The sequence below is a fragment of the Malaclemys terrapin genome, chromosome 6, assembly GCF_027887155.1.
Source record: "Malaclemys terrapin pileata isolate rMalTer1 chromosome 6, rMalTer1.hap1, whole genome shotgun sequence".
NCBI classification, from domain to species: Eukaryota; Metazoa; Chordata; order Testudines; family Emydidae; genus Malaclemys; species Malaclemys terrapin.
This window is the reverse complement of record NC_071510.1, coordinates 101,349,484-101,374,316: the sequence shown is the minus strand read 5'-3', so window position 1 is coordinate 101,374,316 and position 24,833 is coordinate 101,349,484. Positions and strand designations below refer to the sequence as shown.

The following is a 24,833-nucleotide window of genomic DNA, read 5'->3' as shown; positions in this document are numbered from 1 at the left end:
TGTAAACTAAATCTGAGCTGAAAATATTTCATTATACAACATGGAATAATATGTATTTTATATTACATTTAAAACATACATTAAAATAATGTTATTTAGGTTGCAAAGTAAAGCACTCAAAAGTTAGGAATTTCTCCTTTGTGCATCCATCCAGGGTTCCTGTGTTTAAAAAAAAAAAAAAAAAGTAGTATATGATCATGTAATTAAACACTGAATCATAAGGCACATGCCTAGGGAGCAGAATTAAAGTTGCACAGGAAAGAGGAGATGGCCTGGGCTATAGTCATTGAGTTTTTTCTTCATTATACTCTTTTGACAGCAGTCATGTTAAATATGAGTAGATTATAGTAACAGCAAACTAGGTTTCTTTTGCAATAGGTCAGTCTTGGTGGTGGTTGTTGCATTAATCCAAAAGGGTTTCTTTATTAATTTGCCAAGCAGTGCCTTTTACAAAAATCCATTTTTTCCAAGGTAGAGCATCTGCTTTTGTGAATACAAAGTCTGCTCCCTTTGTGTGTCCTCATGGCTTCGCCTTCACCAACCCAGCTTGTGGAGGAAGACCAGCTGTATCCCATAAAGGGATGTAGTAGCACACATGCTGCATGCTGGGGAACTTGAGTGAGAGTGCCTCCTACAATTCCCCCTGATGTGGTGCAGCTCCGCTCTACCTTCATCATGGGCTACTTCCTAACAGCCACAAGAGAGCCCAAGAGAGGAGTCAAGGCTAACCTAGTAACTAATTGAGATTAAGTAGTTGAGCTAAAGCTCCAAATCTTACTGGAGAATTAAGTGTTTTTCTTTTAATTTTGGCTGCCTCTTTCTTTGTGTGGATTAGCCCATAACATCCCAGGGCCACCTTTAAAAAAAATGTTGTTGTCCTAAAGCACTTAGCAGCTTGGGAATTTTTCTCTAGCTCAGAATACAAATTTTCAGTTAAATATTCAGGCAAGTTTTGAGTTAGCAGTTTCAGATTGCTTCACTGTCTTTTTACTTTTAATTTCCAATATGTAAGGATTCTTTAAAAAATAACACTTGAGAGAGAGAGAGAAAGCGGAATTAAATGTTCACTTAAAATAATGTTGAAAAATGAACTCTGCAGACAGCTAAAACTGCATTGGAATGGAAAATTCATATATAAAAGTATATACCACTCCACTTTTCTGACCCTCTGAAATATCTCTCTGGTTGTTGATAAATGAAGTATGAACTTATACCCTCAGATACCTTTAAAAGCTTTCATTTTCCATTGTCTCCAAATGCAGCTATCATATGCCAGCTTTGTATTCTGTAGATGCTGCAAAAACAATTCCTTATAGTTTACATTATGTACAATCTGTTTATATACTGTGAACAGTTATGTTCAAAGATCTACCACAGCAATGGTAGAGCTTACAAAATGGTGAATGATCAACACGTTTATAGGTTATATTGATTCACTGTTGTGATGCATACATACTCCAGTTTAAGATATATATATCATACACCAGTACAGTACCCAACGTAGTGAAACTAAATATAAAGCAGACACTTCACTATACTTTCTTTCCAGTTTAAAGTAAGAATGAGGTCTTCTTCAAGTGGCTAGGCATATTCCCACTTATGGGTACTGCACCCTCATGATGCTCTGAGAGGTGACGCTATAAAGAAGTGCCTCTAGATGCTATGGGGAACGGCGGGGGGGCAAGAGTGCTCTAGCTGACACTGCTAGAAGATGTTTTACTGTAAGGCACCACAAGGCATTGCAGTACCCATAGGTGGGAACATGCAGAGCCATGTTGAAGAACTCTGATTACAGGTGAGTAACCTTCATCATTATTCAGGATGTCCCAGTTGACTTGAATCATTTTAGAATTAATATTTTCTCTATTGCCCCTTATGTTATTGTATTAGTGTTCAATAATTTATCATCATCGCTGGCCTCTTTTAGCCAATATAAGCTCTGATTCATCAAAGTACTTAAAAACATGCCTAATGTCAAACATACGAGCAACTCCACTGAAATCAATGGGATTACTTGTGCTTAAAAGTTAGGCATTTGCTTAAGTATCTTAGTGAATTGGCACTGAAAACTCTGTTCTCTGATTCTTTAGGGTGAGAAAATTCTGACCAAAACCTGAATGATTCTTTTGCCTTCTAGAGTAAGACCTGGTCCACACTAACCCCCCATTTCGAACTAAGGTACGCAAATTCAGGTACGTTAATAACGTAGCTGAATTCGAAGTACCTTAGTTCGAACTTACCGCGGGTCCAGACGCGGCAGGCAGGCTCCCCCGTCGATGCCGCGTACTCCTCTCGCCGAGCTGGAGTACCGGCGTCGACAGCAAGCACTTCCGGGATCGATCCCAGAAGATCGATTGCTTACCGCTGGACCTGGAGGTAAGTGTAGACCTACCCAAAGAGGCAACATTATTTATTAGCCATTATGAACTTTAATAATTAAAAATGTACATATTTCATGTAGAGTAATTTAAATTGTATCTAAATTGGACACACACACACACACACACACACATATATGCGTGAGCCACTTTCTGTTCAAAAGCTTTCCTGATCCATGTGAATTCATTAACACTGACTGGATATCACAGGTATGATTACACTAGACTATTTAACAGGAAGGAAAAATAAATTTAAGATTAATTAGAATATAATTGTTTTGTAAACATTAATAAAATGTTTCTGGGGTTGCAAAAATGTGTGTGTTGTATCTGTAGTCCTCAATAAACATTTTGAGCCAGACCTGGCCAACACATGTCCTATTTGCACTGCTTTGTTTCAATGCCATACCTTCCTGGCATCCCCAGTATAGAAAGTATGGAACGGCTTCCGTATAAGGAGAGATTAATAAGACTGGGACTTTTCATCTTGGAAAAGAGACAACTGGGGGGGATATGACAGTGGTCTATAAAATCATAACTCGTGTGGAGAAAGTAAATGAGGAAGTATTATTTACTCCTCATAACAAAAGAACCAGGGGTCACCAAATGAAATTAATAGGCAGCAGGTTTAAAACAAACAAAAGGAAGTATTTTTTCACACAACGCACAGACAACCGGTGGAACTCCGTACCAGAGGATGTTGTGAAGGCCAAGGCTATAACGGGGTTCAAAAAAGAACTGGATAAGTTCATGGAGGACAGGTCCATCAATGGCTATTAGCTGGGATGAGCAGGGATGGTGTCCCTAGCCTCTGTTTGCCAGAAGCTGGGAATGAGCAACAGGAGATGGATCACTTGATGATTACCTGTTCTGTTCATTCCCTCTGGGGCACCTGGCATTGGTCACTGTCTGAAGACAGGCTAGTGGGTTAGATGAAGCATTGGTCTGACCCAGAATGGCTGTTCTTATGTTCTTAAGGTGTTCTGGGAGTAAGAGGAGTTTTGGCCATCTTCTGGCTGACCCCAAGATCATGGGGTGTGGGTGGAAAGGTGGCATGAAAGCCCCTTTTGTCCCCCATTCTGCCGTTCTGGTACACTGAGGGAGATCCCAGCACACTGGAGCGTCAAGACCTATATCTTATTTTCTTTTTAGTTTACATTGGCCTTAGTAAAAAACTCTGAACCTGCCCCTGCCTATGAAACATCTGCTATAACAAATCTATTTTTTTAAATTTGGTACTTCAACTTTTAAATTCTTGCCATGCATGGAAGGAACAGAAAAAAATTTAAAGACCCTAAATGACAAAAAATATAGCCTTATGCAGTGTTGTTATAGCCGTGTTGGTCCCAGAATATTAGAGAGACAAAGTTGGTGAGGTAATATCTTTTATTGGACCACCTGATGGTTACCTGTTCTGTTCATTCCCTTTGGGGCACCTGTCATTGGCCACTGTTGGAAGATAGGATACTGGGCTAGATGCACCTTTGGTCTGACTCAGTATGGCTGTTCTTATGTTCAGCTTCTGTCCAATAAAAGATATTACCTCACCCACCTTGGGTCTCTAAAAAATATAGTCTTCACATGTGTCTTTTTCTTTCTCTACTTATTTTTGCAAAAATCCTTCTACGATCAAGACTGAAGTTAGTACAGAGAAACAAAGAAGTTATAAATGTCTTAACCACAGTTTTGAAATATATTTTTTTGTGGAACAAAAGAACAAAGAATTCTCAAATTAGTAAATCCATTATTTTCATGGTGTAGAGAGAGACACACACAAAACACCTCATGAGCCAACAGAAAACATTTTGGTCATGCACTACGTGTAGTTAACAGATAATGCAAGTATTCTACAGCAAATACCAAAGACAAACTGCTACTCTGTGTGTGTGTGTGTGTGTGTGTGTGTCTATAAAATAATATGTGTGTGTATGTATGTGTGTGTACATAAGAAACAACTCATGGTAACAGTGCCACCTCGTGGTTAGTCTCAGTCAAAATTGTGTCTACCTGGGAGGGAGCTATTCCACTGATCTCCTGTGCTGTATTTGAATGTGACACTGTCATGAAGGTATGTAAAATAGTGAAATGACAGCTTACATGTTGTTTTTATATTTTCCTCATTTTATTTTTTAAAGACTTGTGGTCCTTTGTGGGCCCAGCAGTGTGGAAGTCAGTACTATGCAACGGGAGTCTGTTCTGAAATCAGTCCAAGTTTCCAGATCTTAAGAAGCTTTTCACCTGCTCTTCAAAGTAAGGCAATGCATGTAAAATAGATTCAGTAATAAATAAATCCATTGAAATGAAGAGAGATGTAATGTAATGGAATCCTAAAGTGATTACATTTGAATTTTTTAAAATTCAGTTTAAAAGAGCCTAATCCGAGGTTCATACTCAAGGCTTGATTCTAATCTCACTTACTGGTGAAAATCAGTAGTAACTTCACTGATTTTTGATGCATTTACATCTGTGTAACACAAGTGTAAGCAGACTCCGTATCAGGCTGGGATTTTATTCTATTCTCATTCAGGCAAACCTCCTGTGACATCAACGGAAGTTTGCTTGGATATGGACTAGGTATGAACATCTGGATTTGGCTCACGAGTTATAAGTAAATTTTATGCATTCAATGTCCTTTTATCAGTCATTATCTTTTCTCTTTTAGACTGTTCCTCCTTCATAGATGTTGTTGTTGTGTGTGATGAGTCAAACAGCATTTATCCGTGGACTGCAGTGAGTGCGTTTTTGACAAAATTTGTCCAAGGCTTAGATATAGGCCCCACAAAAACTCAGGTAAGTCAAAAAACATTTTTTGAAACAGAAGGAAGGTAGCAATGAGTTTTATTAGCTATGTGTGACAAACTTAAAGGAAATTAAGTTTGCTAACATAAAGCTAACCCCTGGTCTGATCCTGAGAGAGCCTGAATATCTACAGCTGCCATTAAAGTCACTGGGATTTGCAGTAGTTGAGCATCTTTCAGGATCAGGGCTTTTGTCATAAAGCTAACTAATGTTTCAAAAGGGAATATTCCATTTTGATTAATTTATTCCAGTACATAGTTTGTGTCAAAAGAGAGATCTAGATTATTTCCAGTATACTTAAAGGTCTATTCTCCATTTAATAATGATGTGTAACAATCATTAAAATTTGAGCTGTGTGCATATATTGAGAGCAGAATACATCTTCCCTCCCTCCCCCGCCCCCCCGAGTTTTATAGCTCATTACTCTCAGTATGGCTAAAGTTGTAAAACCTTTTCCATTTTAAGCCCACTTTTCATATAATCATAGCTTTCCAAAATCTACATCATTGGTGCAGAATTTTCCGTGCTTGTTTCTCTCTGAAAGTGGTGATTTTGAGAAAAATGATATTTTTAAATTTGAGGAGGATTTCCCCCCATTTTTTAAAAAGAACTAGTCACCTATTTTTAGACAGTGTTCTAGCAAACATTGTCTTAATGTGAGCTAGCATTTTTTTGTTTTGAGATACCTTGATACATCAAAATCACTTTATGACCAGCAGTGGAAATTTTCCTGAAGACTAAAGTATGCACTTAAATAGAGGTGCATTTAATTTGATCCAGCAGCTATGCGCCTAAGAACTTCACCTGAAGGTTCTGAGGTGTACAAATCACATTCTTGTGTAGAATGGAACTTATGAGTCTAATAGGGGCAAGGAACTTTAAAATTCAATTTTTAAGGTTGCTCAAGCTAATATTCTCAGGATTTTTTTTCTTTTAATTTTGTTCCTTAAAACCTGAAAACTAAATGCAAAATACTAGTATTGACACAATATTAAGATTGCAAGCTCAATCACTCCAAGTTTAGAAATTTCAAAAACCTTGGCAGTATTTACTCAGCCATATAACACATACTTAGTATCTTCATTTCTTCTTCTCCATGGTAAATGTATGTCTTAATATACTTCTCTATTATTAATTTATACTGTAAAATAAAAGGGATGTACAATGTTATCAAGTAATTTCCTATGGAATTTCTATAGAGCAGGTCTAGGTGAGATAGTGATAAAAATATTGACTGCTCTGTATCTATACTAGAGCACCCACCAGTAGAAATGCAGTGTTGGAAGCTATGTAGGGAACTTTTAGGGGGGAAAGAAGTCTAGCACAAAGAAGTAGATCGTGTCTTCATTTATTGTTGAGTAGGATAGGTAAAGAAACAAGATGTAAATTACTGTAAGAATTTGTAACATTATGTTTTACTTTCCAAACACGGGCAATAATGTTAATTGGGGTTGTATGTGATGAAGGAAAAATATACCACCTTGTATATAGAATTGTAGGACTGGAAGGTACTTTGATAGGTCATTGAGTCCAGTCCCCTGCACTGAAGCAGGACTAAGTATTATCTAGACCAGCAGTTCTCTAACTATTGGGCATGCCATTTGGAGGCATGGGAATGTGTCCATGGAGGTGTGAGCTGTGTGCCTTTTTTTTTTTTTTTTTTTTTTAAAGAGCTCCAACTGTCAACCCACTGGGGGGGTGATCAAATAAGTTTGAGAACCACTGCTCTAGACATTCCCTGACAGTTTTTTGTCTAACCTGTTCTTAAATGCCTTTAATGACCGGAGATTCCATAACTTCCCTAGGCAATTTGTTCTGGTGCTTAATTACCCTCACAGCTGTGAAATTTTTTCTGACATCTAACCTAAATCTCCCTTGCTGTAATTTAAGTCCATTACTTCTTGTCCTCTCTTCAGTGGTTAAGAAGAACAGTTTATCACCCTCCTCTTTATAATGACCTTTTACATATTTGAAGACTGTTATCATGTTGCCTCTCAGTCTTCTCTTCTCCAGACTAAACAAGCCCAATTTTTTCAATCTTTCCTAGTAGGTCATGTTTCCTAGACCTTTTGTTGTTGTTGTTGCTCTCCTGTGGACTGCCTCCAATTTGTCCACATCTTTCCCAAAACATGGTGCCCAGAACTGGACACAGTGCTCCAGTTGAGGCCTTATCAGTGCGGAGTAGAGTGCAAGAATTACGTCTCGTGTCCCGCTTTACAGCACTCTTGCTAATACATACCAGAACGCTATTTTGCAACAGTGTTACATTGTTGACTCACATTTAGTTTGTGGTGCACTATGACCCCCAGACCTCTTTCCTGAGTACTCCTTCCTAGGCAGCCATTTCCCATTTTGTATCTGTGAAACTGAAACTTCCCAAGTGCAGCACTTTGTATTTGTCCTTATTGAATTTCATTCTATTTATTTTAGACCATATCTCCAGTCGATCAAGATCATTTTGAATTTTAATCCTCTGTAGATCCTGTGTATCAGTTTGACAATTAATTTGGTATTTTAATTCTGTGTAATTGATTTGAATGCATGACAATTTAACTTTTTTTTTTTTGCGATGATGTTTAGGTGGGCTTAATTCAGTATGGTAATGATCCAAGGGTAGTGTTCAACTTGAATACCTACAAAACAAAAGATGATGTTGTTAAAGCAATGTCAGAGACCTTTCAAAAAGGAGGAGACTTGACTAATACTTTCAAAGCAATTGACTATGCAAGGTAAAGTGCACTAATAATTGTTATGCTACTTTTGTAACTAAAGACCGATCCTGGAAGGTGTTGAGCACTTCTTGAGAGGTTAGTACTGCCTCTGGTGCTCTTGGGGAATTAAAGTGCTCAAGAACCTCTCCGAAGGTTCTCACTACCTTCCATGATTAGTTCATAAGAAAGATGCAAAATGACTTATGAGGCAAATTTTGCTCATTGACTCAATGAGACTGCACATGTTTAAATGTTTACAGGATAAGGCCTTGGTTGATTGTGAGAGAACCATCACAGAATCAAACCCTTTCTCCAATGGGACTTTTGACTTTGTAGTGTTAGCAGCAGTAAAAAGTAGTAAAAACTTATTTTGGGCAGTAAAATAACTCAAATTACACACACGGGGAATGATCTGTTAAGTAAGCAGGCACTGTTTTTACACAATCATTTTTCAGAATAGAACTGCACTTTTAATAGGGGTCTGAACACTAACTGACTCAGTGACCTTGGGCTACTTGTTTAGGGATAGATTCTGAATACAGTAGGTTCCAAATTTATAGTGGTGCCACAGGGATCATCCTTGTTTTCATTTCCCTCTGTATCTGCAAAATGGAGCTAATCCCTGATTTTTTTTGCCTCACAGGAGTAAAGCTGGTCAAAACATTTTTGGACAATTTTTTTTTTAATCAGAACATAAATTTCCACAGGAAATTCAGATTAAAGATTATTCAGATAAAAATTTTCACATATCTGACCAAAAAATGTTTCAGGTTTTGATGTTTGAACAGTTCTTTGAAGGCAAGAAGTGCAGTAAGTACTAAACTACTATTAATGAAGGATTTTGGCCAAGATTTTAAAACATATTTAGGCACTGTTGTGCTATACCTAACTGATTTAGGAGCCTAAATATGATTTTTCAAAAGTGATTTAGGAATTTAGGAACCAAAATCCCATTGACAGACAATTTAGGGATTTAGACTCCTAAATACCTAGATCCCTTTTAAAAATGAGAGCTAAAATCAGTTAGGCATAGCACAGCTCAGATGTGGCACAGCAGTGCTTAAATATGTTTAAAAATCTGGGCCTATGTGTTACAGTAAAAAAAACACTCCAGATGCACTTGTTCTAAGTCAATGATGGAAGCATTCATTAAAATATGCATATAAAATGGCATACATTATATAAATTCGCATTTAATAAGTCTAGTGCTTTATTTATCACAGACGTCATGCTTTTTCCTCTGAATCTGGTGGACGGCCCACAGCCACAAAAGTAATGGTCGTTGTGACAGATGGTGAATCACATGATGGCTCAAGTTTGAAAGAAGTGATAACTAAATGCAATGAGGACAAAATAACCAGATTTGGCATAGCTGTAAGTAATACTAGAATTAATGCTGTAATTTTGGTGAGACTGATTTAATTAAAAGTATTCATGAATCATTATATCAGCGAGACTGGGACGCAGAGGGAGTTCATCTTTAGGAACCACTGTAATATCAGCAGGCTTTAATTCATTCGAATTATTATTGTTATCCAGCAACAGAGAGTCCTTTGGCACCTTTAAGACTAACAGATGTATTGGAGCATAAGCTTTCATGATATTCTCAGTGATATTCTTTTTAGTTCCCATTGTGTATGAAATACAAGATATTTCAAAGTTGGTAAGTTGTTCAATAAAATGAATTCAGAATGCAGGGCTTGATCCTCTGCTGCCCTATACCTTGGATAGTCGTTTACCGTGTATGAAGGGATTGGAAAATTCTACCATTCTGCTTTTGTAGCATTACACATCCACTTTGTGCTCCTTTGGCCTGGGTGGAAATGACTGCACCAGTTGCAAAGTGGGGCAATTCAGATTCAGTTTATAGACCTTAATATTTATTATAAATGGCAGAATGTTGCGTTTTTTCTTACGCATTCCCATCAGTTCACCTTACCTACAGATGTCAGGAGGCTGATGTAAAATCCATGATGGGAAGGGTGTGAAGGATCAAGGGAAACTACAGACTTTGCCTGGAGTGTGCACATTAATTTCATTTTCCTGTCACATATAAAATATCTCTCTGTGTGTGATACTGAGGGAAATGGAGCCACACTGAGGTTTTTCTCTCTTTTCAAGGTTTTGGGATACTTAATCAGAAATGAACTCGATACTAAAAATTTAATTAAAGAAATCAAAGGAATTGCGAGTCTTCCGACAGAAAAGTATTTTTTTAACGTGTCATCTGAGGCTGCACTATTGGAAGAAGCAGGAACACTGGGAGAACGCATATTTAGCATAGAAGGTAATATACCCATTGGAGCTGAGGAGTTGTTGACAGTTTACACCAGCTAAGGATCTATTCCCTGTTTTTATTAAGGGGTTACAGGCTGTCTTTGCATGAATGTATGATAAATGCTGATGTGACCCATTCATTATTAAAATCTTGATAAACATTATTACCTTTTTACCAATTAGATTTCCATACTCTACAACTGTTGTGTATATTTTGGGTGAACTTTTGGGAGCAAATTATTTATTTGACAAATTGTTCCAGTCATGCTTCAGCTGACTTCAATGGCAGAAGGATTGGGGCCAATATGTAGCAACAATAATGTTCAACAGACTTAATGATACATGAATAACTTTCAAAATAATGGTTATTGTACCAGGTACCGATCAAGGTGATACATTCCAAATGGAAATGTCACAAGTGGGCTTCAGTGCGTATTACTCACAAAAAAAGGTACGTATATTTAATCATGTAGTGTATAATGCTGGTATGATATAAAAACTGTCTCAAATGAAATATGTAGATATAATTACATATACATAAGTTCATGTATAAATTTAACAAAATAAGAATAATAAGCAACAATGCAATATACAGATCAAATTTCATTTGTATTTTCTTCTAATATAAACCAGGAAAGTGGAACACAAGTGGTTCTATCTGTAGTACCACAAAACTAAATTACATCATGGTTGCAAGGAGAGAGAAAATATATCATAATGAAAAGTGAAATAATACTTTTTATTGTAGCATTAATGTTAAATAATGGCTTCTATTCTAAGCGCTCCTCTTTTTTTTTTCTTCAGCTGCTTATAATTTTCCCAAACAAATTATGCAAATTGGGTTGGATTTTTTTTATCGTTATTATTTTAAGTTTGGTCAAAATCAGTTTAGCCATTTCTGAGTTCACCAAGAATGAACAATTCTTCTGTTCTAATTTGATGTCTTGTGCTTGAATAACTCAGAAAATTGAAACTAAATATTTCAAAACAAGCTTGTTTGTTAACATTCATGGAGATGTAAGTAACAATTCAAGTATGAAGAACGTGTGTGTAGTATTTTCAAAGTTAAAAATGTTTTTTGGACCTTTCATATAAACACATTTTAAAACTATTTTTTCATATTAAACATGTTTAAGGATACCTCAACCAAATAAAGAATTCCTAGTCTAAATATGCAAAGTCCAGCCGCAGTTCAAGCAGTTTTCAAGCTCTGCAAACCTAATACATATATCCATTTTTAATTTCTTCCCTAAAAACAAAAAAAAATAGGGAAGTTTACATGAATAAAAAGTTGAATTCATATTTCAATACATGAATTCAATATTAATGCAACATTAAGCTTGTGAGACAGTTAAAGTCAGGATATAGCAAAAATTAAGCAATCTCTCTCTGCTTAGTCAGGCAAGTTGCATATGAGCAAATATTTTCTATTCCCATTTTCCTTTTTAAGGCATCAGTTCAACAGGGTTCTTAAGCACACAAGTAACCTTAAGAATTTGAATATAGTAGGGCCTCAGAGTTGCGCACACAAGAGAGATGAACTGACCAGTCAACCACACATACATTTGGAACCAAAAGTCCACAATTAGGCAGCAGCAGAGACAAAAAAAAGCAAGTACAGTACAGTACTGTGTTAAATGTAATCTACTAAAAAAATAAAGGAAAAGAAGCATTTTTTTCTGCTTAGTAAAGTTTCAAAACTGTATAAAGTCAATGTTCAGTTGTAAACATTTGAAGGAACAACCATAACATTTTGTTCAGAGCTACAGAACATTTCAGAGTTACGAACAACCTCCATTTCCGAGGAGTTCATAACTCTGAGGTTCTACTGTAGTCCAATTGATGGGGGTTTTGGCAAGTAATTACCATATATAAACAGTTTATACATAAACTATCTTAATTGGTTATTACATTTTAAAAGACCTTTAGGAAGAAGAGGGAAGCCCACACTTCTCTTAGGCGTCCATCTGCATGGCAAAAATTTGTAAATATTTTTCTGCTCCAGTGTTGTTTCCAGTGATTGAAGCTATTGTGTGTATAGGAGTCAGGATTGGGGTTACAGGGAGGTTATTACTATGTCATTTTACTCACCTCTGAGGGTTTAGAGTATCTAAACATAATTAATTTAAATGGATTACACCACACATATACTGTAACTTCTGCTTTCCGTGTACTTACGGAAGAGTAGGTAGCTCTAAAATTCTGATTTTATTTTTTTAAGGATGTTCTGATGCTAGGTGCTGTTGGGGCTTATGATTGGAGTGGGACTGTAGTCCAGGAGACCTCAAATCAAGTGACTACATTCCCTAATCAAGCATTTGAAAAAATTCTACAAGACAGAAACCATAGCTCGTATTTAGGTAAGGGGCTGTAACATTTGTTATGTAGCATATCTAAAGTTAATCAAAGACGGGCAACAATGGCAAATTACCTTCCAACAGTCTCCTGTTTAAGAACTGATTTGAGAGGAAAGGGAAATTCTGTACATAAATGGATTTCATTTACTGGTCAATTGATTCACTGAAACGGAATGACACATTTTAATTATTTTTAAAACTCTGAATGAATGTTAACTGAAATATTAATGACATAAGATGAAAAATTCTTGGGATACGTACATTACAAGAATGTAAGAAATTACAGGGATTGAAAAAGGCTACTTAGTTTATAATCAGGGGTCTGTTTATATCCCTGATTTTTGTTTGCATATATACTTCCTATTTGACCTTAGGTTAGAAGCTTATTTAGTTGTCAGCAACTCATCCATGCTCACTCCTTCAGGGGCCTTTCCCAGTTTGATTTATGTTCTTAGTAACATCACTGCAGTTTAATAGACATTTTATTTATATCCGCTATTAATTTTCTGACTTACATTTCTGTTCTCAGCCAAAACCAGCAAACTTTACAGTTTGGTGACCTGCTATATCCCCCACACTGATAGAATATGTACTTTGGAACAGTGAGAGCCAGGAGATTTAGATATCTTGTAATATACAGGAAACCACCGTTTTTGTTTAGGCTTTCACCATTCATTTTTGATAGACTTGTTTTTCCATCCTAATGAGGGATTTCTGTACGGCAGTCTCTGGTTGATCCCTTTACCCTTTATCAATGCCATTAAACACCAAAATGACTCTTCTTAGAATAAAAGTTTACATTTGCCTGGTAAAACTTCTCCAAGTTTTACTACTAAATTGCTCTTCAGTGTAAGTCTAAACCTTACAGCAAAATGTTTTTGTTCTCTTCTGTTAAAGTAAATTTAGTGTAGTAATACAATAGAAATACAAAATATGTAGTAAAACTGGTTTACAGAGATAATATGTACTTAAAATGCTTCCCAGTATTAAGGTATTTCCGGCAGAGCAGCTTAAGTTATAATACTGGTGGAGAGGATTAAAATTTTTTAGAAAAAGTCAATCAATCTGAAACCTATGATTGATGGACTGTTAACATATCCTACCATGTACAGTCAAGCACTGTAGTGTGTTCATTAACTGGGATTAGTGGTTTTGTGTCTTGTGGGAGAGTGCATTGAGCCCATCATAATCAGTGGGTTTCCTTCCCAGACATGGCCCAATTTGAAGAATGGCTGTGATGGTGGCCTCTAGTTCCTTCTCCCTCCTTCATTGCAGGGCCATCTTTTTTCCTAACTCTCATTTGCATTCAGCTGACATTTTTGTTGTCTGCTTCTTGCTCTATAAGCCAGTGTTGTCCTACAAATCGGTCAGGAGCAGTTGTATTTCACTCTCCTCCCCTGAAAACCATATCTCCTTAACAAATAAATGCAAGTGTAAGTGAGCTAGGTGATGAGTGACAACATAACTTCCAAACTTGAATCTCTGACCTGGCCGTGCAGTGTTTTGCCGCTAGGTCACCATGTCATCTCATCTTCTGTTCTTCTAATGGGTAACTAAGGACTTGTGTATGCAGGGAAATAGTACAGAATAGTTATTGCGGAATAGCTATTCTGCACTAGCTCCACATATAAACACTCTTAGGGCAGGTCTACACATAAAATGCTGCAGTGCAGCTGTGCTCTGTAGTGCTTCAGCGAAGACACTACTATGCCAACGACAGAGCTTCTCCCATCGGTGTAGTTAATCCACCTCCACTAGACACGGTAACTATGTCAACAGAAGTCCTTCTGTCGACATAGTACTGTCTACCCTGGGGACTAGCACAGTATAACTGTTGCTCAAGGCTGTGGATTTTTCACATCCCTGAGCAATGTAGTGATGCCAACGTAAGTTTGTAGTGTAGACCTGGCCTTATTTTACAACGAGGGCCTTTATGTGTTTTAACTTAATCCACTTTGGAAGTGCAGAATGAGAATGTTTGCACAGAGAGCTTGTGCAGAATAGCTATTGAGCTTTAAGTTCATGCCCTAGTTTATAACCTTAGTAGGCAACCCCTAACTTTGCCTACTTTACTAGATAATATCTCACAACTGTCATGTTGACTTCTTTTCTAGGTTATTCTGTCGCTATTATCTCAACCCAGAACACTGTCTATTTTGTTGCTGGTGCGCCAAGATCAAACTACACTGGCAGAGTAGTGGTTTATGACATTGACAGCCATGGCAGAGTCACAGTTGTTCAGTCCCAGAGAGGGGATCAGGCAAGTACAATCATTTTATTCATGGACATAAATTTTGTAGATATGCTGCACTGAAACTGGTTATTCATGGTTGGCAGCAGTAATGTATGTCTTTTTAAAATTATTTTTTTCTTGCAAAACGTTTAGCATCATATCTGTCCATTCCCCTGTAGCTACACTCTTGCAGTGAATTTGAGATTTTCTGTAACTTTGATACAGTCTCTCGTGGAATCATGGCAATTAGGTATGGGAAAAACATTATCAGGCCCTCTATGTAAATACCTCTAGTTGGGGGAGACTCCACTGACATCCATCCACTCTTCATGTGAGGTCTTCTGGAGGAGAGATGGTACCGCAAGATTGATTTGCAAGTTCATGATATTCCTTTTTCTCCATTGTAAAAGCCTTGTCATGATGCTGAAAGTTTGAATGTTTATGTTATGAAAGCAGACAAATATAAAAGTAAATCACAGGTCAGGCTATTTCATGTGCACATTTTAACATTAAAAAAGAAATAAATTGTACAGCACTCTTTTCTCTATTTATAGTCTCATTACACTATGTTAGTGCCATAGCAGCAACAGTATGATGCTGTCCAAAAAGTAATGAAGAGAAACAAAGTGGGTTAGGTTATAATGGATATTCAGTAAGTGGCTGAATCTTCTAACACGTAGGCATGTTACACAAGTTGCTTTTCTTGTGAGCGGTCCCATTTAATTCAGTTGGACTGTTCACACACACACATGCAGGATGAGGTGCAGAAACAGTGTAATTTAAAAAAGACATACATAAATTACTTTTGTGTTATCAATTCCAGATTGGCTCCTACTTTGGCAGTGTGGTGTGTGCAGTGGATGTTAACAGAGATTCAGTTACAGATGTGCTGCTAGTAGCTGCACCAATGTTCATGAATGAGCTAAAGAAAGAAGAGGGAAGAGTTTATATGTTTTCCATCACAAAGGTAAAAAAGAATGGGAGGGTGGGGAGGAGGGCTAAGGACCTAAGTTCATGTTCTGGATATGTTGCTAGCACCGAGATCTGACATCCACATTCATGACAGACCCATGATATTCTCAATTCTAGCACCAAGTTCTTGCTGTGATTTCCTTGGACAGAAGTACTGCTGAAAAGAAGCAGAGTCCACTGTTGGCGGATTTGTCACATTATATTGTTTCTGCCTCCTGATTGACTGACTGAAATTTTTAAAACAGGAGATTAACAAACATCTGGTAGATATTTTCAGATGAATACATGTTTGTAGTAAAATTCCTGAAATGCTTGGCGTTTGTGGACAGTCTTATGACTGAATGGTGGATACCTGAATATTCATGCTAGACATTCAGTATGACTCCATGCAGCATAGAAAACACAGAGAAGGATGGGGAGTGTTACTATTTTATCAGTTCTAGTTAGAACTACTGATGTAAAACTAGTGCATTTGAAACTTATGGGCCATAATCAGCAGCCCTTACATCAAAGCCTTTGAGTAGCAATTAAGGATTGCAAAGCTGTTTCCTATATTACTAGGTGGAGGACTCAATCCCTATCTGCTCTGAAACTTTTCTGCATTTATTTTTTTGTTTTTTTTAATTGAGTGCTGGCCCCTGGTAGGGAGCCTGAGAAACAAATGCCATTTCAAGAACATCGGAGGTGCTGGGGAGTGAGAACTCACATACACTGAGCCAATGAATGTGGAGAATACTGGGAGTGGCAGAAAAGAACTCAACCTGCTCAGAGTTCTAATTCTGTTTCTGTCAATATCATTTTCCCCCAGGCTGTTAAGCAGGACGAAGGTGCTACTGAGGAGAGCAGATACAACAGTTCACTTTGATAATAGGGAAAAAAACCAAAAACAAAACCCAAACATCTAGTGGATGGATTTTTCACGTTTGCAAATAGAAAATGATTGGAAAACTATGATTTAATATTTTTAATCAAATTTTAAAATAGCATGGAATTATGTAATTTGCCTGTGCTACAGGAATTAAGTGCTAACCATTGTGGATAAACAGTCTGACTAGCATAGCTAGCATATTTGTGTACAAAACAATGAGAATACATGGCAAACATAAAGATATTTGTTTTGACGATGCTTTTTAAGATAGATAATGCAATATTACCACATAGACTGTTTTTCAACACTTTTTCTTCAGTTGGCAATAGGAAGGACAGGAATACTAGTGTTTCCACAAATGGGTTTTGCATTAGCTAGTAGGAAATTCCATTTCTGTTTCAAAGAATTATGTCCAGTTACAAGAATTTCCATTCTCAGTGCGTAAAAATTGGTAATCCAAAGCTGGACAACTCATTTATGGATTCCAAGGCCAGAAGGACCATATTGTGATCATCTAGTCTGACATTCCAGTACAACACAGGCCATAAAATTTCCCCAAAATAATTCCTAAAGCATATCCAAGAGAAACATCCAATCTTGATTTAAAAATAGTCAGTGATGGAGAATCCACCATGACCTTTGGTAAATTGTTCCAATGGTTAATTACTCTCACCATAAAAATGTATCAATGGATATTTGAAAAATTTTGGAACATTTAGAACAATCAGATGAGGAAACTGAGGATTGTAAAGACTCAGAAATGCATTTACATGTGCAATTAATACTTCTCTTTGCATGCTTTAATTTTTCTGCTGCAACATTTGCTATGACTGAAGGACCTAACAAAGCTAAGTGAATAGGTAACATGATGTCATATACAGTTCAGTGCTGGCAAGTCCAAGGAAATGCACATTGGAAAAGAATAATGCAGATATTTTTTCCCTTTAATCTACTGACATAGTAGTTTTGTTCTTTCTTCTATTCTTAAAAGGGAATTTTGGATCAACAAGAACTCTTAGAAGGTCCACAAGGGTTAGAAAATGCTCGATTTGGATCTGCTATGGCGACCCTTTCAGATATTGATTTGGATGGTTTTAATGATGTGATAATAGGTGCACCTTTAGAAAATCAGAACTCTGGAGCAGTTTACATTTACAATGGCAATCTAAGGACTATACGTACCAAATATTCACAGGTAAATAACTTTGTTACATAATACTGTATTCAAAGGCTTGTGATGTGATACAAAATTCAGCTAGATTCAAACTAAAGGATTTGATATAATGAGGGTTTTTTTGTTAGCTGGTATTCTATCCCCTTTAAATACTGTGTCATATTCAGTAGACTCTTCCTGGCTATTTTCAGCATCACTTCCTTTTCTTCCACCATATGCCAGCTCTAAATTCTCCCAGGATAACACCTGTGCAGCTGATAGCTAGGGGTACAGAGATAGGTGACGTGAACATTTGTTGGGAGGAAGCCTAGCCCACTGAATCTATAGTTACATTTTTAATCCTGTACACCAAGTTGACTCATTTCCAGAAAAGGTTTTAGGCAGCCCATTATTTAGCCTTATAGAGTTGGTGCACACCAGAAAATATTGGGTTAATTCCAAATGGGAAGGCTTTAAAAGTATAGTATTTAAGGAGGAGACTTTCAAAGGCACAAAGGGGAATTAGATACCCAAATCCCATAGATTGAAATAATAATATTGTAACGTTTCTCTCATGAGAATTCTCCTGATGCAAAAAAGTTTTGTTAGAAGATTTGTTAAATTTTCCAGTCCTTGAGAATTGCTTCATGTGAGATGGAAATAAAGCTTTTCAATAATGACTAGTTGGCATGCAGCAATCTGTCTGCTTGGTCAATTTACTTCCAAGATTTAAAAAAAAAAATGATTTGCTGTCTCAGAAAAAAGGAACCCTTACAAATAATAGAGACCATCCACAAAAGAGTTTGTCTAAACAAATATGTTGCATCCTAATAGAATAACTGTGAAAATCAAATGCTTATGCTGCTGTTTGTCAGTAATCAAGTTCTCTTTTTCTAGAAAATTTTAGGATCAAATTCTGCTTTCGGACAACTACTCCTGTACTTTGGAAGATCAGTAGATGGCCATAGAGACTTAAATGGTGATGGCATTACTGATGTATCTATTGGTGCCGATGGAAATGTGGTTCAACTCTGGTTAGTCAATTATTTTGGCCAGTGTTTTAATATTTTGGATATAAGTAGTGCATTTGTTTAATGAAATAGCAAAACATTCCCCAACCTCCAACCCACCTCCACTCATGGCATGTGTATGGCACTAACGCATTTGTTTTCTCATGATTATGCTAATAGAGTATCTAGTTGAAAAATAGTGTTGGACTACCCTATTTTCAATTGCCAGTAACGAATAATGGACTGACCTGTTTGGAAGAGCTGTTCTATAGAGTAAGCAAATAGAGCAGTGAAATAAAATTGGCACCTATTTCTGACAAAATTAACCTTTTCTGTCCTGTGGACAATGCATACCTGCCAAGACAGTTTACAAGTTTCATCACATAAAAACAAGAACAGCTACCCAGTATTGCTTTGGGAAGCACTTGTGAATGTCTACACAGCAACTGTCAGCCAACTTGAGTTTGGGTTGCGGGGCTGTTTCATTGCTGTGTACACTTCTGGGCTCAGACTGGATCCCAAGCTCTGGGACCCTCCCACCTCGCGGGGTCCTAGAAGTCCATACTTCAGCCCAAGTCCGAAGTCTACGCAGCAATGAAACAGCCCCACAGCCCAAGTCCTGTGAGCCCAAGTTGGTTGGTACGGGCAAGCCCCAGGGTTTTCTTTGCTGTGTAGACATACCCATTGTGTGCAGCACATTGCATGGTGCTAAGTTGAAACACAGCTTGATAAATAGCTTCACTCCTCGGTTATCCATGTCCTCACCAGGCCTCCCCAAGGATATTATAGAGACACTTTATGAATTATGGGTTTGCACTGGTAACAGAATTAAAAATATAAATAAATTGCCACTTTTTGCATTATAAAATCAAATTGAAAAACAATGGCCATCTAGTACCTTTTATCCACAGTGGAACTTTGGTTGATGTCAGCAGGCATTCCATATATACATTAGAAAGCTGTTTGAAACATTTCTTTTAGTTTGATCAATAAAAGGTATTCATATCTCTGCTTTACTCTAGAATTTGATCTAACTTGACAAAAAGTGAAGCTCATTAAAGTATATATGTAAATTGTAAAATGCAAACAGGAAAATCAGTTGTTAACAAAACATCATCTTGGATTTGCTTGGCAATATTTTTTCAGTTCTTCAAAACAATTCTTTGGAATCTTGATCACTTAATGACAGTTACATTTCTTCTTAATTAACTTGTGTGAAAAAAAATGTAACTGCTCTGCTCCACCATTAAGGTCAGTGACTTTCCTAAAAGAACAATAGCAGTTTTCCTTATGGAAAAATACAAGAACTTGATTCTATCTTATGAACAATTATTTAAAATATTAAGAATATTAATATTAACTTATCATAAATCTCCCATTGTATTGTATCAGTTAATGTGACAACATAAGAGAGATTTGAAAAAGAATATTAGCTATTGAAAAGAACCATTTCATCAAAGAAAGATAACTGTACCAGGCTGGCATGATGTGAAATTTTACAGTGGGGTCCATTATAAAAAACATTATAGTCACAGATAGGCCTGTCCCAGAACTAAGTTTCTGATTTACTCCGGGTCCTTAAAATCACATGTAGCCATCTCTTTTGTTTCAGGTCACAAAGCATTGCAAATGTGTCCATAAGAGCATCATTTGTACCTGAGAAAATCAGTCTGCTGAATAAGAACACTGAGATAGCCGTCAAAATATGTTTCAGTGCCAAGTTTAGACCTGCTAATAGAAATAACCAAGTGGGTAAGAATATGTAATGTATTGCTTATGTGAGTTATGTTGAAAGTGTTGCAATTCTAATATACTGGGGGAAATTAAAAACTAATATTGGATTACAAACCTATAAAAGAAGAAATCACTATAAATTTTAATAGTGGCTGAAGAATTGCTTCTTTGTTTTATTTTAAAGCACTGGTGTCATCACTGACCTACTATCTTTGGAAAGTGAGAGACAAGTTATATTGAAAAGAGAGTGCAGACTTCTCACCTATCCTGTTAGCACTCTGAAGTGCCATCAGGGAGAGAGGAGTAAAGGCAGGGGAGCTCAGAGGCTAGGTTCATTGCATTGAGCTCTCTAGTTGTCCTTCAGCTGCACTCCAGTCCTGTCATCCGCTTTGATCACTTTGGAGGAGTAAAGGAGTAACTTAAGAAGATGACAGGGGTACAGAGCTTGTTTCCAGGCTGCTGTTTGAAGCTGCAGCAGTGACCATATCTTCTCTCTTCAACAAAAAAAGATGTCTCCCACTGCTAAATCACTCATGCTGAACATGCTGCTACCTCTGATGTGAGCAGACAGGCGCTCTTTTTGGGTAATAGAAGAGAATTAGACAGGACAGCCCAAACTATATGATTTTTAAAAAAGTAATTTAAAGCCCAACCTTGGGTCTTTCACTAGACTTGTCCATCACCATTTTTAGGAAGACAGGGAGATAGAAAAACATTATGAGTGTCCTTTAAGGACTTATGATACAATATTGTCAGACCCCACCTGATCAATTATCTTTACACCAAATAATTGGCAAAATAAGTTTGACCACTTCTCTACTGAATATAGTATCTTTTCAGAGGTTACAATTTGTGAGCAACAAAATAACGATGAATTTCCATAGCAAGCACTCATAGTAATATTTGAAAAAAAATTAAAGCTGAAAATGCAGTTTGATGGATGACTAGATGCAGAGTGCTTTATAGACTGGTACATTTAGAATTCTGTGATATGATTGCAAGGTATCTGTCTTTGGCATATTCCTGGCCTTGCAGAATGACCTCTTGCCCAGGTTACAGACTCTCTCATTCTCAGTAGATATTGGATTGTTTACCATTTTTTAGAAGGTTTCATGTTTAGCAAGCTACAGAAGCAGTAAAATATTCTTGGGTTTCATGGCAAAATCAGTCATTCTGTAATATTGAAGCCTGATTCTGATGGGAGTTGCAGTGAAATTCGGACTCCACCAAAATTTGTTCCATTTCTTTTGTAGATATCAGATACAATGCAACACTGGATGCTGATCTCCAGTCATCTAGAGTGACTTCTAGAGGATTATTCAAAGAAAACAATGAGAGATATATACAGAAAAATATTGTTGTAAGTTCTGCAGAGACCTGTGTTGAGCACATCTTTAATGTACAGGTAAGCAGTCTCAAACACCCTCATGTGTCTTAAGTCATCTAAGAAAGAAATGGGTGACTCTTACATCCAGAAATCAGAATTTTATTTGATATAGTCAATAACTTACTAAATATCTAACCAAATCTGTTTGACTTCTCAGACACCTCAGACATCTTAAAAATATAAGCCCTATTCAAATCATGGCAAAACTCACGTTTATAGATATTAAGGCAGGAAGAGACAATTATGATCATTTAGTCCGATCTCCTTCAAATAGGCCAAAGAACCTCATCCAATAATTTCTGCATCAAGCCCATGATTTCAGTGGGGTCAGGATTTCACCCACAGAGTGCACCATTCCTTCCATAGCTGGCTGTACAAAGATACAAGTGGCAAACGTTTTTTTTATTTAAAAAAAAAAACAAGGTAAACAGCCTAAGCCGCCTTCTGGTGTGTACCAGCCCTAGAAGGTTGCAGAAAGGGGCTGCAGCATAGGCTGGTCTTTTCAGGAAGTGAGTCAACCTGGTGTACAGACATAAAAAACCCAACTGCCCTTCTTTATAACAATGAAAACAACCCAGATTCCTAAAGCTGCAGTAAACCCCTTGCTTGATTCCATGAACGGTGATGAGACTGTCAGGGAACTGGTTCTTTTATTCCTGCCTTCAATAAAGAATTTAAAAAATACCCAAACCAATCTATTTACAGATAGTTAACTTTGGGGATTTCTTCCTTTCCTCATACTCTTACTCGCCACTAGGGCCAATAGGTCACATCCATCAACTCCTCTTGGTTCAGCCTCATTTCAGAGAGGGATTGGGACGAGAGAGTTTTAATCAGTTTGTCACTGATCTGGGAAGAACCCATTCACTACTAGGAAATCAGGAAGGGATGATGGTAGGGAGACATACTCCACATGTTTAGTGCTTCCCCTGATGTCATTTATAAGGGCCCATTTGCCATATATGGTAGTCAGGCAAAGTGGGATAGAGTCAGTGAATCCATGCTTGGGAAAGGGCCAGACTTAAACAGCCAGGAAAGAATGAAACTGGTTTCATGTGGCTGCTTCTAAGGGATAACTTGGTCTTCTGAATAGCAAGCAGCCTCTGCAACAGCAGGGACTTTCCAGGCACCAAAGACACAGAAACAATTACAGCCTCTACAAATCCGTGGGTATTATAATGGAAATGCTGACACTGGTAGGTTCTGCTGTAATACTGCTTAGCAGACCAGCACAAGAAGAAACAAAAAGTTAAAAAAAGGCAATGCTGCAATATTAGAAGAAGAGAAGAAACACTTTGTGTTAGTCTCTGTTGTTTACAGGATGTTAAATATTCTGAATGGCAAATATGTTATACTGTTTTAAATGATCTGTTGAACAGCTAATTGCCATTGAATATATATGTGTATTATAGGAGCCTTCTGATGCTGTAAACTCCCTTAGTCTGCGCATTGATATTAGCCTCAAGAATCCTGGCTCCAGTCCTGTCCTCGATATATATTCACCTGCCACTGTGGCCTACAGTGTAAGTATAGAATGTTACTGTATGAAAGCACACAGTGCTCCCCCAACACTGCTCCTCTTGTCACCAACAGAGTATGTCGAGATGAAGGATAGTCTTATGGTTAAGACATTGTACTGACCACAGAAGGCATGGGTTCATTTCCCAGTTTTTACGTTGTATGACTTTACAAAAGCTGCTTAGTGTCTATAAGTCTCACTGAGACATCTATAAAATGGGGATAATAAAACTAAGTTATTTCTAAGGTGTTGAAGTTAAATTAGATATAGTCGATCTGGTCCTCAAATTGTAATTTGAAACTAAAGAAGTACAGGAAATTTTTTTTTCCTTTCCTGTAGATCCCTTTTGTTAAGGACTGTGGTGAGGACGAACTCTGTATTTCTGATCTTGTTCTTGAGGTTCAACAGAAAACCGATGATGGGTAAGTGTTAAATAAAGTGAGTTTTTCGTAAGGAACATTTTTGCCAACTGCATTCTGAATAAAAACTTAAGAGTATGCGGCAAATATTTGTAGAAAAATATACAAAGAGTCTTTCAGTTTCTACCACTGATAGAGGATGAGAAACCAGCTGTTGTAGACAGATGTATGACTGTGCTGGAAGGCAACTGAATTCTTACAGTTACTTTGCTTTTAAAGAGAATTACAGCATTTCTACTGTTAAAACTTAATAATGTCATATTGATAGTACATAGTCAAGATTATGTAGCTTTACAGAAAGCGTTCATTCAGGTCAGTTTTAAGAGACGAGTTCACCTCACTTATAGCCATTGTAAAAAGTTATTATAAAGTTATTGTAAGTATGTAGAACTTTGAAAATTGATAGTGCTATGCATGTGAGTAGTTGTTGCTTAATGGAAGTATAATGCCTTTTAGTGATCTGCAACTGCACTAGTTACTATATTTATAATACCAAACAATTTTTTCAACAGCAAACGGCCCTTTATTGTCAGCAGCAAGAACAGAAGGCTAACATTCAGTGTGAAGCTGAGAAATAAAAAAGAAAATGCCTACAACACCAGAATCCAGGCTACATTTTCAGAAAACTTGTTTTTTGCTTCATCTTCTTTACCAGTATGTAAAATATTCACCTCCTCTCAACTTTTCCTATTACTGCTGTTTTTCTGGTTTCCCAGAGAAACGTTTTTCTTTCTAGTATCGTTTTCCGAGCAAAGGCTGATGTGCAAACTACCCCCTCTGACCCAACTTATTCCCTAGGATACCAAAATCATCTTCCAGCTTTGTCTTAGCATCAGTCAGAATTAAACGTAGCGTATCAGTTTATCTAGATCAAGGATAGAGACAGCCAGATCAACAAAAAAGCTGGCAATCTATCTAGTTTGATTCAGCCTCACTATTACCATCATTTTTTCCTTACCCTGGGACTTGGCATCCCGTATCTACTGCTTGACTCCCCAGCAACACTTCTGAATACC

The 24,833-nt window shown here is 37.1% G+C and overlaps 1 protein-coding gene across 1 annotated transcript in view; it reads left to right on the top strand.

Annotated features, from left to right (window-relative positions):
• The window catches only part of ITGA2 (integrin subunit alpha 2), a 105,525-nt gene that overhangs the window by 55,926 nt on the left and 24,766 nt on the right, over nucleotides 1-24,833 (top strand). The window contains exons 5-20 of the mRNA XM_054032893.1: nucleotides 4,514-4,628; nucleotides 5,041-5,168; nucleotides 7,758-7,906; nucleotides 9,112-9,262; nucleotides 10,010-10,175; nucleotides 10,543-10,616; nucleotides 12,387-12,525; nucleotides 14,637-14,782; nucleotides 15,579-15,722; nucleotides 17,587-17,790; nucleotides 18,646-18,782; nucleotides 20,371-20,510; nucleotides 21,746-21,897; nucleotides 23,292-23,402; nucleotides 23,738-23,820; nucleotides 24,330-24,471. Of these exons, the coding sequence (XP_053888868.1) occupies nucleotides 4,514-4,628; nucleotides 5,041-5,168; nucleotides 7,758-7,906; nucleotides 9,112-9,262; nucleotides 10,010-10,175; nucleotides 10,543-10,616; nucleotides 12,387-12,525; nucleotides 14,637-14,782; nucleotides 15,579-15,722; nucleotides 17,587-17,790; nucleotides 18,646-18,782; nucleotides 20,371-20,510; nucleotides 21,746-21,897; nucleotides 23,292-23,402; nucleotides 23,738-23,820; nucleotides 24,330-24,471 (2,181 nt within the window). The remainder of the gene's footprint in view (nucleotides 1-4,513; nucleotides 4,629-5,040; nucleotides 5,169-7,757; nucleotides 7,907-9,111; nucleotides 9,263-10,009; nucleotides 10,176-10,542; nucleotides 10,617-12,386; nucleotides 12,526-14,636; nucleotides 14,783-15,578; nucleotides 15,723-17,586; nucleotides 17,791-18,645; nucleotides 18,783-20,370; nucleotides 20,511-21,745; nucleotides 21,898-23,291; nucleotides 23,403-23,737; nucleotides 23,821-24,329; nucleotides 24,472-24,833) is intronic.